The sequence below is a fragment of the Rhinolophus sinicus genome, linkage group LG05 (genome assembly GCF_036562045.2).
Source record: "Rhinolophus sinicus isolate RSC01 linkage group LG05, ASM3656204v1, whole genome shotgun sequence".
Taxonomy (NCBI): Eukaryota; Metazoa; Chordata; class Mammalia; order Chiroptera; family Rhinolophidae; genus Rhinolophus; species Rhinolophus sinicus.
Window position 1 is genome coordinate 88,298,253 of NC_133755.1, and position 13,342 is coordinate 88,311,594.

The 13,342-nt window shown below is 51.5% G+C and overlaps 1 protein-coding gene and 1 long non-coding RNA gene across 6 annotated transcripts in view; both read left to right on the forward strand.

Annotated features, from left to right (window-relative positions):
* Positions 1 to 13,342, forward strand: part of LOC109439938 (TBC1 domain family member 22B) — a 323,763-nt gene that overhangs the window by 62,125 nt on the left and 248,296 nt on the right. The gene's annotated exons all lie outside the window — the stretch shown is intronic.
* The window catches only part of LOC109441477 (class I histocompatibility antigen, Gogo-B*0102 alpha chain), a 266,582-nt gene continuing 255,797 nt past the window's right edge, over positions 2,558 to 13,342 (forward strand). Inside the window, exons 1-8 of one of the 5 annotated variants that reach the window (XM_074332891.1) lie at positions 2,558 to 2,934; positions 3,178 to 3,462; positions 3,703 to 3,978; positions 4,571 to 4,846; positions 4,964 to 5,077; positions 5,518 to 5,550; positions 5,688 to 5,735; positions 5,883 to 6,294. In XM_074332891.1, the coding sequence (XP_074188992.1) occupies positions 2,862 to 2,934; positions 3,178 to 3,462; positions 3,703 to 3,978; positions 4,571 to 4,846; positions 4,964 to 5,077; positions 5,518 to 5,550; positions 5,688 to 5,735; positions 5,883 to 5,887 (1,110 nt within the window). In that variant the 5' untranslated portion in view covers positions 2,558 to 2,861 and the 3' untranslated portion in view covers positions 5,888 to 6,294. Of the gene's footprint in view, positions 2,935 to 3,177; positions 3,463 to 3,702; positions 3,979 to 4,570; positions 4,847 to 4,963; positions 5,230 to 5,517; positions 5,551 to 5,687; positions 5,736 to 5,882; positions 6,295 to 13,342 lie in introns of those variants that run through there. The other 4 variants (XM_074332894.1, XM_074332892.1, XM_074332895.1 and 1 more) reach the window with 4 other exon arrangements.

Here is a 13,342-nt window from a genome sequence, read left to right on the forward strand (position 1 = left end):
CCTTCTCTCTTGAGTGTGGGCTGGACATAATGACTCACTTCTCATCAGGCTGATGTGATGGTGTGTGATTCTCAGTCTAAGACATAAAACTGCAGCTTCCATCTTGGTCTCTCTCTCTCCTATCATTTCCTATTAGGCAAGAAACTACCTAAGTCATTAGCCACCTTATGGAAAAGTCCCCACGGCTAGGAACTGAGGCCTCCTGGGACCATCCAGGAAGGAAATGAGGCCCCTTCCAACAGCCCTATGACTGAGCCGTGTTTCATGTGAGTCCTCCAGCCCCAGTCAAGCCTTCAGATGACGCAGCCCTGGCTGACAACTTGACTGCAACCTGGAGAGAGGCCCTGAGCCAGAAGCGCTCAGGTAAACCTCTCCTGCATTCCTGACCCTGGGAAACTGGGATACAATACCCATTTGTTGTTCTGAGCTGCTAACTTTTGGGTAATTTGTTATGCTGCCATACATGACTAACACAGTGTCCAAAGAGAGAAAGAATTATTGCACTTTTTATTTGCTCTAAGTGAATTGAATTAAACATGTCATTTGGTTTGCATTTTATTACCACTCACAACAATCTATTTACTTGAACTTCATTTCCAACTGTGACCCAAATAAACACAAAGGGAAGAGCAGGCCATCCTAGGCTGATTCTGTGATGGTCCCTAATAACAACCCTGGTTATTCACCTTCTCCCAGTTATGCAATCAAACATTAATATAAGTGCGGGGAAGGGGTTCTACAGATGTAACTAAGGTCTCCAATCAGCTGACCTTAAGCCACAGGGACTATCCAAGGGGAATGTCTTAATCAGGCGAGTACTGACTGGAGTTTCAACTGAGCAAACATTCCAAGTGACAGGGATTCAGTGTGAAGCATTTTCTCTACTGGCACCTTTGAAAATGGAGGGTCACATGGCAAAGACTGCTGGTGGACACTAGGGGCTGGGGCAGCACCCCCCTCTCTGACATTTGTCAATGCAACAGGGACCTCAGACCTACAAATGGGCAAAGCAATTCTGCTAACAGCTTTCTGTAAGCTTGGAGGAAGATCCTGAGCTCGGGATGAGTACACAGCTTTGTGACACCCTGAGCAGAAAACCCATCCACACCGAAACTGGAGTTCTAAGGAACTGTGAGCACATAAGTGGGTGTTGTTTTGAGCCACTAAGTTGTGGTAATTTGTTACGCAGCAATAGAAAACTAATACACAGGCTCAACTGTGCAACAAATAAGCACACAGCATGTTTTCCACTGGAATGAATTTATGAACTGATATGCCCACTAGTTTGTAATAAAATGTTTCTTTTTTTGTATTTTTCAGGTAGATTTTACGTGATATAAATTTTAATACAATCATTCATTCATTCAACAAATAATTTAATGCCCACTATCTATCAGGAATGGCTTCAAATGCCTGGAATAGAACTTTGACCTAAACAGCCCAAAGCCCCTGTGCTAATAATGTGCCTTACATTCTAGAAGCTTCCCAGAGTGATTTGGAGCCATTGGAGTATTTTTAGTGAAGAAATGACAGGGCCTTACTGATGTTATCAGGATCGCCCATCCCTGTGGGGAGAACAGTCCTTGGCGGGCAGGTGATGGGGTGGCACTAGTGCCACAATCAGGAGGGAGTGAGAGGGTGGTGGGGACTAAGCGGGGAAGAGGGCCTGAGGGGTGAGAGAGACACAGAAGGACTGGAGAAGCAGGGGGAGGGAAACAGGCAGAGGTAAAGAATCCTAAAGCAGTGGAACTCTCAGGTTGAAATACGTTGTGTTACAGATCTTTAGTAAATTATCTGGGATCGAGCGGGGTGTTCTGTGGAGCTGCCTAAACTCTAATCGCCTCCTTGTGCTACTCAGTTTAAAGGTAATAATGTGTCCCAATAAAATATGCACAGCGCTGAGATGTGAATTATTCATAAAAATAGGCAACACCGGAGCCCTGGTGAAGGGAATTTTAACTGCTTTGAACACTTGCAGCTTTGAGGTTGTACATGCTCCTCGTTGAAATGCACAGTAACAAATTGCTTCCCCTGCTTCTTTGTATTGAGGATGCGGGGACTCAACAGACAAACTCAGGGCTGTGGAATGAAGATCATTTTACAATAGAAACATCCGGAGTCACAGGTGTACCGTCTGGGAAAGTGTGACTTAGGAGCTTTGAGAGTCTGACTGCAGCACTGTTTACACACATTTCTGCACCAAGGGGGACAAATCACGGTTTTACAGATCAGCTTCCTGGTGATCAGGGGTTTCCAAGGTTGTTCCCCACTGTGGTTAATAAACAACAAGGAGACTGGTCTCTGTGAGAATCTCCAGCTGGTGTTTTCAGGCACAACATTTCTGGGGTGAAAGAGAAAAGCCATGTCCTTCCTCTATTCCCAGGGACAGCTCACTCTGTAGCATCAAGTTCCCAGGGGGTGTCTTCTTCCAGGATAGTCCAGGGGGAGAGGTAAAGGGTGGGAGGCAGGGTGTCCATCTCAGGGACAGGGATTCCGGGAAGAGGAGGAAAAGGGGCTGAGCCCAGCCTGGTTCCTCACAGCCCCTGGGTCAGGACTCAGGGTGACAGCGTGACACAGAGCGCTCGGTGCAGGAGGAGGGGTCAGGGCAGAGTCCCAGGTCCCCTGAGGGCGGAGTCTGGGGCGGGGAAGCTCAGTGTTGGGGAGTCCCCACCTCCCCGCGGTTTCACTTCTCCTTCTCACAACCTGTGTCGGGTCCTCCTGTCTGGAAACTCGTGACGCGGCCCCAGTTCTCACTCCCATTGCGTGTCCGGTTTCTAGAGAAGCCAATCAGTGTCACCGCCTTTCCGGTTATAAAGTGTCCACGGACCCGCCCGCACGCAGATTGTCCCCAGACCCCGAGGATGCGCGTCATGGGCCCCGGAACCCTCCTCCTGCTGCTCTCGGGGGCCCTGGGCCTGACGGGGACCCGGGCGGGTGAGTGCGGGGTCGGGAGGGAACGGCCTCCGCGGGGGGAAAGCGAGGGGACCGCCCGGTGGGGACGCAGGACCCCGGGGAGGATGTGTCCCCACCGCCCGGCCCAGACCCCGCCCCGTGTCCCGCCCACTCGGGTCTCCCGCCCCCTCCCCGCTCCGCCCTCCCGGCCCATCGCCCGCGGACCCGGGACCCGCGCCGGGAGGAGGGTCGCCTGGGTCTCAGCCCCCCCGTCCCCGTCCCCAGGCTCCCACTCCATGACGTATTTCTACACCTCGTGGTCCCGGCCCGGCCGCGGGGAGCCCCGGTTCATCGCCGTCGGCTACGTGGACGACACGCAGTTCGTGCGGTTCGACAGCGACGCGGCGAGTCCGAGGATGGAGCCGCGGGCGGCGTGGATGGAGGGGCCGTGGGTGGAGCAGGTGGAGCCGGGGTACTGGGACCGGAACACGCAGGGAGCCAAGGGCTCCGCACAGAATTTCCGAGTGAACCTGCAGACCGCGCTCCGCTACTACAACCAGAGCGAGGCCGGTGAGCGACGCGGCCCGGGTCCCGGTCACGACCCCCACGGACGGGCCGGGGTCTCCCCGAGTCTCCGGGTCCCAGCTCCACCCCGAGGCTGCGGGACCCGCCCGGCGCCTCCACCCGGGAAGAGCCCGCGGGGCCTTTGATCCGGTTTCATTTTCAGTTCAGGCGCCAAAACTGCGGGGTGGGCGGGGCGGGGTTAAAGGTCGGGGTTAAAGGTCGGAGCTGACGGCGGGGCGGGGTCAGGGTCTCACACCTTCCAGACGATGTACGGCTGCGACGTGGGGCCGGACGGGCGCCTCCTCCGCGGGTACGAGCAGCTCGCCTACGACGGCGCCGACTACATCGCCCTGAACGAGGACCTGCGCTCCTGGACCGCGGCGGACACGGCGGCTCAGATCTCCCGGCGCAAGTGGGAGGCGGCGCATTACGCGGAGCAGCTGAGGGGCTACTTTGAGGGCAGGTGCAGGGAGTGGCTCGGCAAATACCTGGAGAAGGGGAAGGAGACGCTGCTGCGCGCAGGTGAGAGGGGCCGCGGGGCCTCCTACGAGGAGAGGAGGGAATGGGATCAACACCCGGACACCCCTCCCCGACCCCGGGAGATGGAGTCCGCCTGGGTTTTCAGATCCGGTACCAGACAGCGACCCTAAGGGCCCCCCTTCTCTCAGGGACAGTTAGGGGTGCAGTCTCTCAGGGGATGGAGGGGGGACCGTCTCAGAAATGACTGATCAGCGGTTCCCTATGACTCTGGCAGCTGCTCTGGGAACCCGGGGGGACTTTCTCTCTCAGGCCTTGTTCGCTGCCCCGCACACAGTGTGACTGAGCTGTGACCCCAGCTTTTCTGAGTCATGTGGCCTCCACCCAGCTCAGGACCAGGAATCCCTTTTGTCTCCATCAGAGACCTGTCTCTGCCCTGGGCTGTCTCACCCTGATTCTAGAACTTTCTAAAGACTAGAGATTATCCCGGAAGCCTGTGTCCAGTGTGGTGTGTGGGTTTTGTGCTCCCTTCCCCCACCCCAGTTGTCCTGACCATTCTCGGGATGGTCACATGACCACTGCTGGAGTGTCCCCTGAGGGATGCAAAGGTCCTGAATTTTCTGACCCTTCTCCTCAGACCCTCCAAAGACACACGTGACCCACCACCGCACCTCTGACCGTGACGTCACCCTGAGGTGCTGGGCGCTGGGCTTCTACCCTGCGGAGATCACCCTGACCTGGCAGCGTGATGGGGAGGACCTGACCCAGGACACGGAGCTCGTGGAGACCAGGCCTGCGGGGGACGGGACCTTCCAGAAGTGGGCAGCTGTGGGGGTGCCTTCTGGAGAGGAGCAGAGATACACGTGCCATGTGCAGCACAAGGGGCTGCCCGAGCCCCTGACCCTGAGATGGGGTACGGAGGGGGCCGTGGGCACAGAGCCTCTTCTCAGGGAAAGCAGGGGCCTCTGGAGGACTTCAGGTCGGGGCTGAGGCCTGGGGATCAGGGCCCTCACCTTCCCTTCCCTTCCAGAGCCGCCTCCTCAGGCCGCCATCCCTGCTGGCATGGTGGTGGGCGTCATGGCTGGGCTGGTCCTCCTTGGAGCTGCGGTCACTGGAGCTGTGCTGTGGAGGAGGAAGCGCTCAGGTAGGGAAGGGGCGGGGACTGAGGTGTCTTGTCCCACTGGGGGGTTTCAAGCCCCAGGTGGACGTGTGTCCTGCCTCGTTAGTGGGAAGGACCATCCACACACGTGTGCTTTCCCAGTCTGGGGCCCTATTTGCTAACACTTTATTAATGCACGTGTGAAAATGAGGGACAGATTTATCACCTTGATGATTCTGGTGATGGGGACCTGATTCTCAATAGTCACAGGTCAGAGCGGAAGGTCCCTGCTGAGGACAGACCTCCAGGAGGGTGGTTGGTCCAGTTCCCACACATGTCCTTTCCTCAGGTTTCCTGAACTTGCTGCTGTGGGTCTGCAGTCACAGTTCTGGAAACTTCTCTGGGGTCCAGTAACAGGGGGTTCCTTTAGGACGTCATGGTCCTGCCTCCTTCCTCGCTTCTCATGTGTTGTTTTTTTCCCACAGGTGGGAAAGGAGGGAGCTACGCTCAGGCTGCAGGTGAGTATGGAAGGGGGGTGATCCCTGCGACCCTTGGAATACATGGAAGCCCTTGGGGAGCTCACCCACCCCCATGATTCCTCCTTTAGCCACATCTGCTGTGAGCTCTGACCACATCCTGTCTTATTCTCCCCCAGGCGGTGACAGTGCCCAGGGCTCTGATGTGTCCCTCACAGCTTCTAAAGGTGAGACCTGTGGGCCTGAAGTTGGGGGGAGGGGACAGGACTGGGTACTGGGGATTCTTAGGGACAGTTTGAGCAGTAGTGGACTGTTGAGAATGTCACCACTTCCAGCCACTAACCTGAATTTGTCACGATTATTTTCTTCTACAGCGTGAGACAGCTGCCTTGTGGGGACTGAGTGATGCGAGATTTGTTCATGCCCCCACTTTGTGACTCGGGAGCCTCTGAGCTCTTTCTGCGAAGGGCATCTGAATGTGCCTGCGTCCTCTCGCATCACATGAGGAGGTGGGAGACTGCCCACCCCTGCCATCCACGCCCCCTCCCCACACTGACCGAGTCTATTCCCTGACCCATTGTCGTGTTCCAGCAGAGGCTGTTTCCATTCCCGCCTTTACTTCATCTTACTCTGAGCGGCAACTTCTTACTTCCTATTGAAATAAGAATCTGGCTACGAATTTGTTTTTTCAGTTCTTGCTATGAACGGTTGAGGGATTAATTGAAGGAGAAAATCCTAAAGTTGGAGAGGAAATAAATGGAAGCACTGAGAAACTTCCAGAATCTGTGTGTTTGCTGTGCTAAGTCTGTTGCAGTGGAGACAGTAGAGGCTGTGAGGACGGAGCGTGGACGCAGCCTGACCCAGTTAGGGCTCAGTGCATCATGGGCTCTGATGTGGTCGCACCTCAGCGGGGTCACCTCTCTGCCCGTTTGTCCTTGTCCCTTCAGTAGAACCTTGTCCCACCAGGACCTGTGATCACAGGGACTCGAGCATCACCCAGGTCTGGTCTTGTCAGTGACGGCTTCGTGTGGCTGGGTCACCAAGGCTCGGGCCTGGCCCGGCCCTTAGTCCCCATCTTCTGGGTGTTCATTGTTTCCATAGAGGAATATGACTGTGTTTGTTCTTGTTATGAGTCCTGGTCTCATTTTCCTCTGGGTGTCCCCTGTCTGTCAGTAGCAGGAGATGTTTTACCTGTCATTGTCCCCACAATGTGGCTTGAGAGATGAATTTTCAGACTCATCCAGCTCTCACCTCCATCTAGGGCCTGATGGTTCTCCCCATCTTTTCCCAAACTATCAGAGGAACCAGATTCTGGAATGAGCAGAGGAGGGATCCCATGATTTCCCATCTTAGATAAGTTCCTGCTGGAATTCTGCTCTGCTTGCCGCCCTCTCTCCCCGCCCTGAACTCTAGTGCTGGCTCCAGTCCAAACTCGGGTTGATGAAGCAGAGTCTACTTTATATTTGGTTGGAGAATAGGCCCCATAATTCGGGGCTCACTGTTTCCTGAAGAGGGAAATATAACTGTGCTGTGGTGTGCAGGAGGGCAGGTGTGGGAGAAAGAAGGGGGGAGTGAGGAGAGCAACACCTTGAGAAAAGTGGAGGTGGCCCTGATGCCAGTGTGAGGGGACTTGGTGCTGTAGCTGCCACAAAACAGCATTTGACCCGAGGCTACATTAATAAAGACACTGTCCTTAGAACAGGGAGGCTCTGTCACTGATCCTTCACTGACATTGGCCGAGTGCCAGATGTGTGACATTTTCTGCATCTGGGAAACATCACTGAAGTAAAGTCAGAAAAATGGCTGAACTTGGGGAGAGTCTGTTCCAGTGGGAAGAGACAGACTATATCCTATAAGCACAGAAAACGAGGAAGGTGTTTATGTTAGAAGGAGATAAGTGTTCCAGGAAAATGCAGTGGGGAAGGAGATCCAGAGTGTGGGGCCAGGGAAGTCCGCTGTTTTGATTGGGGTGCTCAGGGGGCCTCACTGGGAAGCTGACCTTGAGGGAAGATGGGAAGGACACGGGTAATTACCCACGAGGTCCTCGGGGCTCGTTCTTCCCAGGCAGGGAACCTGCAGTGGGAATGCCCTGGGGCAGGAGTGTGTCTGGTTTCTGGGAAGAGCAGGGAGGCCGGTGTGGCTGCAGCAGAGAGTGATGGAGAAGAGACAGGTGCGGCCCGACCACGGGGCCGGGAGGATGGTAGAGGGCAGTGACCTGTGCTCAGAGTGAAGGGGGAGGTATAGAACAGGAGCAGAAGGGGACGTGGTGTGACCTTTTAGAGGACCACTGGAGCTGCGGTGCTGAGGACAGACTTGGGGAGGGAGGCCGTCGGGAAGCCGGAGGAATCTGCAGGGTCTGGGCTGGACCTACTGCCACTGGGGGTGAACGGTGGGAATAGTGGGAGTGGGGTCCTGGGTATGTCCTGAAGGTGGACATTACAGCATTTCCTAATGGGTCAGTCTGGGGCACGAGAGACAAGGACACCCAAAATCTCAGAGGATACAAGTAGGAACATGGAGTTGCTGTCGGCCGAGATGGGGAAGGCTCTGGAAGGAGCATATCTGAGGGGAGGGGGAGCCTCATAGACATTCATTTTAAAGATGCTGGAGCTGAGATGTCTGTTAGAAATACAAGTGAGGTCATCGGACTGGCAGTTGGATAGATGCGTCTAGAGATTAGGGGAAATGTCTGGGCTGGAGAAATAGACTTGGGAGGTGACACATATAAATGATATTTAAAGCCTTGAGCACAGATGAGGTCACCAAGGGAGTGATGGCTGTAGAAGAGAAAGGAACAGGACTGAACCCTGGACCCCCAGTGCTGTGATCTGATCAGACCACACACCCTGCAGATGGCACAGTTCTGGCCCCACGTCGATAAGGCACGTAGACCAGCGAGTCCCAAACTTCCCTGGGCACAGGAATCCCCTGGACTCTTGTTAAGACTCAGAAAGTCTGGAGCAGAGCAGAGACTCTGGATTCATGAGGAGGTTGGTGCCTCTGCTGGTCTTCAGGTCACACTTAGTAGCAAGACTGTCACCAGGATTCCCACAGGGCTGTGCATCAGTCTCACCTGCAGGGCTTGTTACAGAAGCGACTCCTGGGCTTGTGTCCTGTTGTCTGAGATGGTGGGTCTGGGAGAGGCCTGAGTGTCTGTAACAAGCCCACAAGCTGTCCTGGGGTTCAACCAGCTTGAGAACCTCTGAGGTCAGTGATGGGGTTCGGGGTGAGGGGGTAATGGTCTTAAATACACTTTTAAAGTGTTTTTCCTCCGAAAGGGGGGGACATATATCGTCAATTATGAGACGTGATGTTGGGAGTTACGTGTTCTCTCTACCATGGGGCAGAGTCAGGTGGGAGATTTAGGAATGGGTCACAGGTCAGTGTAATAAAATCTCTGAATGCTCGCTCCTGAAACTGTTCCCCAGATTGGTTTCAGGGAGCAAACAATGGAATCAAATTTTTTCTAAATTAGACATGGACACACACTGACGCACACACACGAGGTTGGACAATTAAGTTCGGGAACTCGTCCTAGAAAATGTGCTGCATATCTCACTGCTGAATATCACTATGGTCACCTTTGAAGTACTCCCCTTGGGAAGCTATGCACCGATGCCATCGCCTAGTCCACCCTTCAAAGCAATTTTGGAACTATTTTTCTGGAATGGCCATCAGAGCTGTCATTATCCTTGATGTCCTGAATGTCATCAAAATGTCTTCCTTTCAATATTTCTTTTATCTTCAGGTAAAGAAAGAAGTCATTGGGGGCCAGATAGTTGAGTAGTGAGGGAGTTCCAATACAGTTATTTGTTTACTGGCTAAAAACTCCCTCACAAATAGTGCCCGTGTGAGCTGGTGCATTGTGGTGATGGAAGAGCCATGAATTGTTAGTGAAAAGTTCAGGTCGTTTTCTGTTGTGACCTGCACAACACAAGCCACGGGAAGGCGAGGGAGGCCGAGAGGGTTAAACTATCATAAAGAGATAGAGACTCAAATACAGTTAAATCACAGAGGACCGAGGGACTCACAGCCTCAAGGGACTGGAGCCCCGAATCGGGTCGTCCTGGGTATTTTTTTTTTTTTTTTTTTTTAATTTTATTGGGGAACAGTGTGTTGCTCCAGGGCCCATCAGCTCCTGGTCGTTGTCTTCAATCTAGTTGTGGAGGGCGCAGCTCACTGGCCCATGTGGGAATCAAACCAGCAACCCCATTGTTCAGAGCTCACGCTCTAACCAACTGAGCCACCCGGCTGCCCCCGTCCTGGGTATTTATTGATTTCTTACAATAAGCATCACAAGATGAAAGGCAGGGTCCGTGAAATTCTCACACACCATAAAAATTCTTCCAATTCCCAGATATCTGTCCCAAAGCAACTGATGCTCATCATTAGATGCCCAGGCGACTAAGGTGGGTGTGTTAAACCCCCTTCGGGAGCAAGTCTCACAAGGTTAAACTATCCCATGAGCTAAGGAGGAAGAGCGATATCTTATCGCTCTAAGAAGTCCTTTGCATAGCAGAGTGCAGGACAACAACTGGGGCATGCATTAGCAGCTTCCCATAATGGTGAGGAGGAGGGGTATGGCTACCTCCTAACTTTTATTATGTTAACTCATGGGGGTCCCAATGGGGTCCCATCTGGCTTAAGTCGTTCCTCCCAGGAGGAATCATTACTCGTCTTTGACTGCAGACCCTGTTTACAGGGACCAAATAGAGAGACTTAGGATAAATGAACTCAACCCCAAAGAGGGACAGTCCCACAAAGTCTTTCCTATCCTAAGGAAAGATTGGAGGGGACAAATGGCTAGGCTGCTGTGTGACCACAGTTTTCGTCTAACTTTTTCACGCAGCCTTTTCAGCACTTCCAAATAGTAAACTTGGTTAACTGTTTGTCCAGTTGGTACAAATATGAAATGAATAATCCCTCTGATATCAAAACAGTTTAGCAACATTGTTTCAACAAGTTCACAACACCCTTGTGTGTGCGTGTGTGTGTGTGTGTGTGTGTGTGAGTATAAAACATTCTGGCAAAATACTATTTTGGGGAGGCCACAGAACACACTTGAGGCCACACACCAGGAACTGACCCACAGTCCCCCCAGGTCAGGTCCCATGTGGGAACCACTGCCCCTGCTGCTGGGCACACATGTCACTGCTCACACCACTGACATCCATGTGGACCCCAGACCCTGCAGCCATGACTGCTGTCACTGCTGCTCCTGGCAGCTGTGTTGTTACTGCCAAATGCATTCTGCATGGTTCCAGCCTCTGTGTCACCACATCCTGAGTCAGAGTCTGGCATGTGGTCACCTGACGTGGGAGCCTCATGCCGTGTCCAGCTGCAAGAGTGTTGGGGACAGTGGGTTTCCCTCTTATGGAGTGAAGTGGCCTCTGCCTCCCACCAAGACTCTACGTGTGGAATTTTCCTAATGTAGGAAAAGAGTTCAGGTGTTCAAGGTGAGGGATGTAAAAAGAATGACTACTTTCAATTCTTGGAGCAAAGATCTGAGACTAGAACTTTCTCTGGTAGTTTTAGGCACTCAGGTTTGGCTGGAAGAACAGGGACTCATAATTGACATCCAAGGGGAAGGCTGACTTGCTCACTCTTACTCTAAATTCCTGTGTGGGATGGTGAGGGATTTTTTTCTCTCCACTGAACCAATTCTCTGATTCTCGGACACCACCTGGGTGTCCCACAATCGGGGAATTCTGCCACTAACTGGAGTTACATCAGACCCCACAGGTTATGGGCTCCGTCGCACAGGCTGCCCTCACTTCAGATGCAAGTCACAAGTTTCAGGTCCCCCTCATGTTACAAGCTCTTCTGTCTGATGTGGGCAGCGAGATGGGGGTCCCCCGTTTCAAGTTCAATAATTTGCTAGAACAACTCATAGGACTCAGGAAAATGCTAAGCTTACTGTTACAGTTGGTTATAAAGGATACAAGTGAGCAGCCAGATGAAGGGCGAGGTCTGGAAGGGTCCCCAGCGCAGGAGCGTCTGTCACTGAGGTGGAGTATGTCACCCTCCCAGCATGTGGATGTGATGAGCAATTTGGCAGCTCTCTGAATTCTGTTGATTTAGGTGTTATTTTTTAATGTAAGTCTCATGACGTCGGCCTGATTGATTAAGTGATTGGCCATTGGTGATTGAACTCAGCCTCCAGCTCCTCTCCCCAGAGGTCAGGGTGTGAGGCTGAAAGTTGCAACCTTCTAATCGTGGCTGGTCTTTTTAGTGACCAGTCCCCATCCCGAAGCTCTCTAGGACCCCACAGCCAAAGGTCATATCATCCCAAAGTCACTCTTCTCATTCAGGAGATTTAAAAGGTTTTAGGAGTTGTGTATCAGGCACTGGGGACAGAGATCAAATTTTTTTTATCACAGGTCTTAGACCACAGATCCATTTATAACAAAAGGACCATAATAGTTAAACAATGTTGGCACATTACAGGAGTCCCATTCAGTTATAAACAATTAGTCCAGTCCAGTGTCCTATTGAAGATATTTACATGCCGAATAAATTTACAAAAATTGCTCAATGTTTTAGTCAGAGTGTAAATTCAAATTAACTATAATAAGATATCAGTGCACACCTCCCAGAATGGGTAAAATGAAAAAGTCAGACAATATCAATTGGTGGCAAAAATTTAATTACGTCACTCATATATTGCTAGTGGGAGAATAAATTGATTCAAATACTTTGAAAAATTCTTTGGCTGTACATTCTAAAGCCAAACATTCACTTGCCCTATGACCCAACAGTTTCACTCCCACTTATATACCTAATAGACATGCGTGCATGTGTGTGCCGGAATATATGAAAAAATCATTCATAGCAGCATGATTTGTGAAATCTGGGCATAACACAAATGCCCATGAACGTCAGAGGACAGAAGCATGCTCCTGTTCATATTACAGATGCCCTGTAGCCGTGGGAATGAATAATCCACAACCACACACGGCCTTAGGGGTGAGACCCGGGGACATAACGTTGAGTAAGAGGCAGATACCGAGGGGTTTCCCCTGTAATATTCCATTCTACCGACACCTGACAGAACTTCTCTGCTGTTAAAAATCAAGCTAAGAGCTACTTGGGGAGAGGTTGTTTCATGACTGAATACATCTCAAGAGTTTCCTGGGAACTGGAAATGTTCCTTGATGTGGGTGTTGCTTATCCCAACGTTCACTTTGGGAAAATCCACTGTACACTTATGATTCATCCACCTCTTTCTATGGGTGTGTTAACCTAAACATCAAAAGGCTTTCAAAGTGAGAGGCAACAAGTATTGGAGGTTAAAAAAAAATAGCTTTTTGGGAAGCATTGATTCAGACAGAAACACACATAATATTCCTGTTAGGAAGCAAAAGGGATGGGTATTTATGAGAAAGGGAAGGGGAACAATTACATTAATAGAAGGAAGGCATTTCTATTGGTGCAAATAACAACACAGTGATCCTAATTCTAAATAATTAAAATTTTCAGTTCAGCAGTCAGAATAACTGCTTTCCTGTTATCTTTGCAAACAGTTGTCTGGGACATAATGTTGCTTTAGGCCCAGTGTAAAGGTTATTTGCCTGGTTTTAATATCTCAAAGGTTTGAGACATAAGATGTGCAAAGCAGTTCCACTCCAGTTTGAAGTGGCTGTTTAATATTTTTTTAACATTTTCCCCCATTTTGAACAACATCTTTCCTTCAAAGCATGGCTGATGAATCACTGGAAAGCAGCACTGATCGGTCAGTAAAGCGTCCTTGACCCTCCATTGTTAGGACGGCTCATTTTGGTGGTGTCGGGCCACCCTTGGTCTCTCTTTTCCCTGAAAAGTCATTCCTGATATG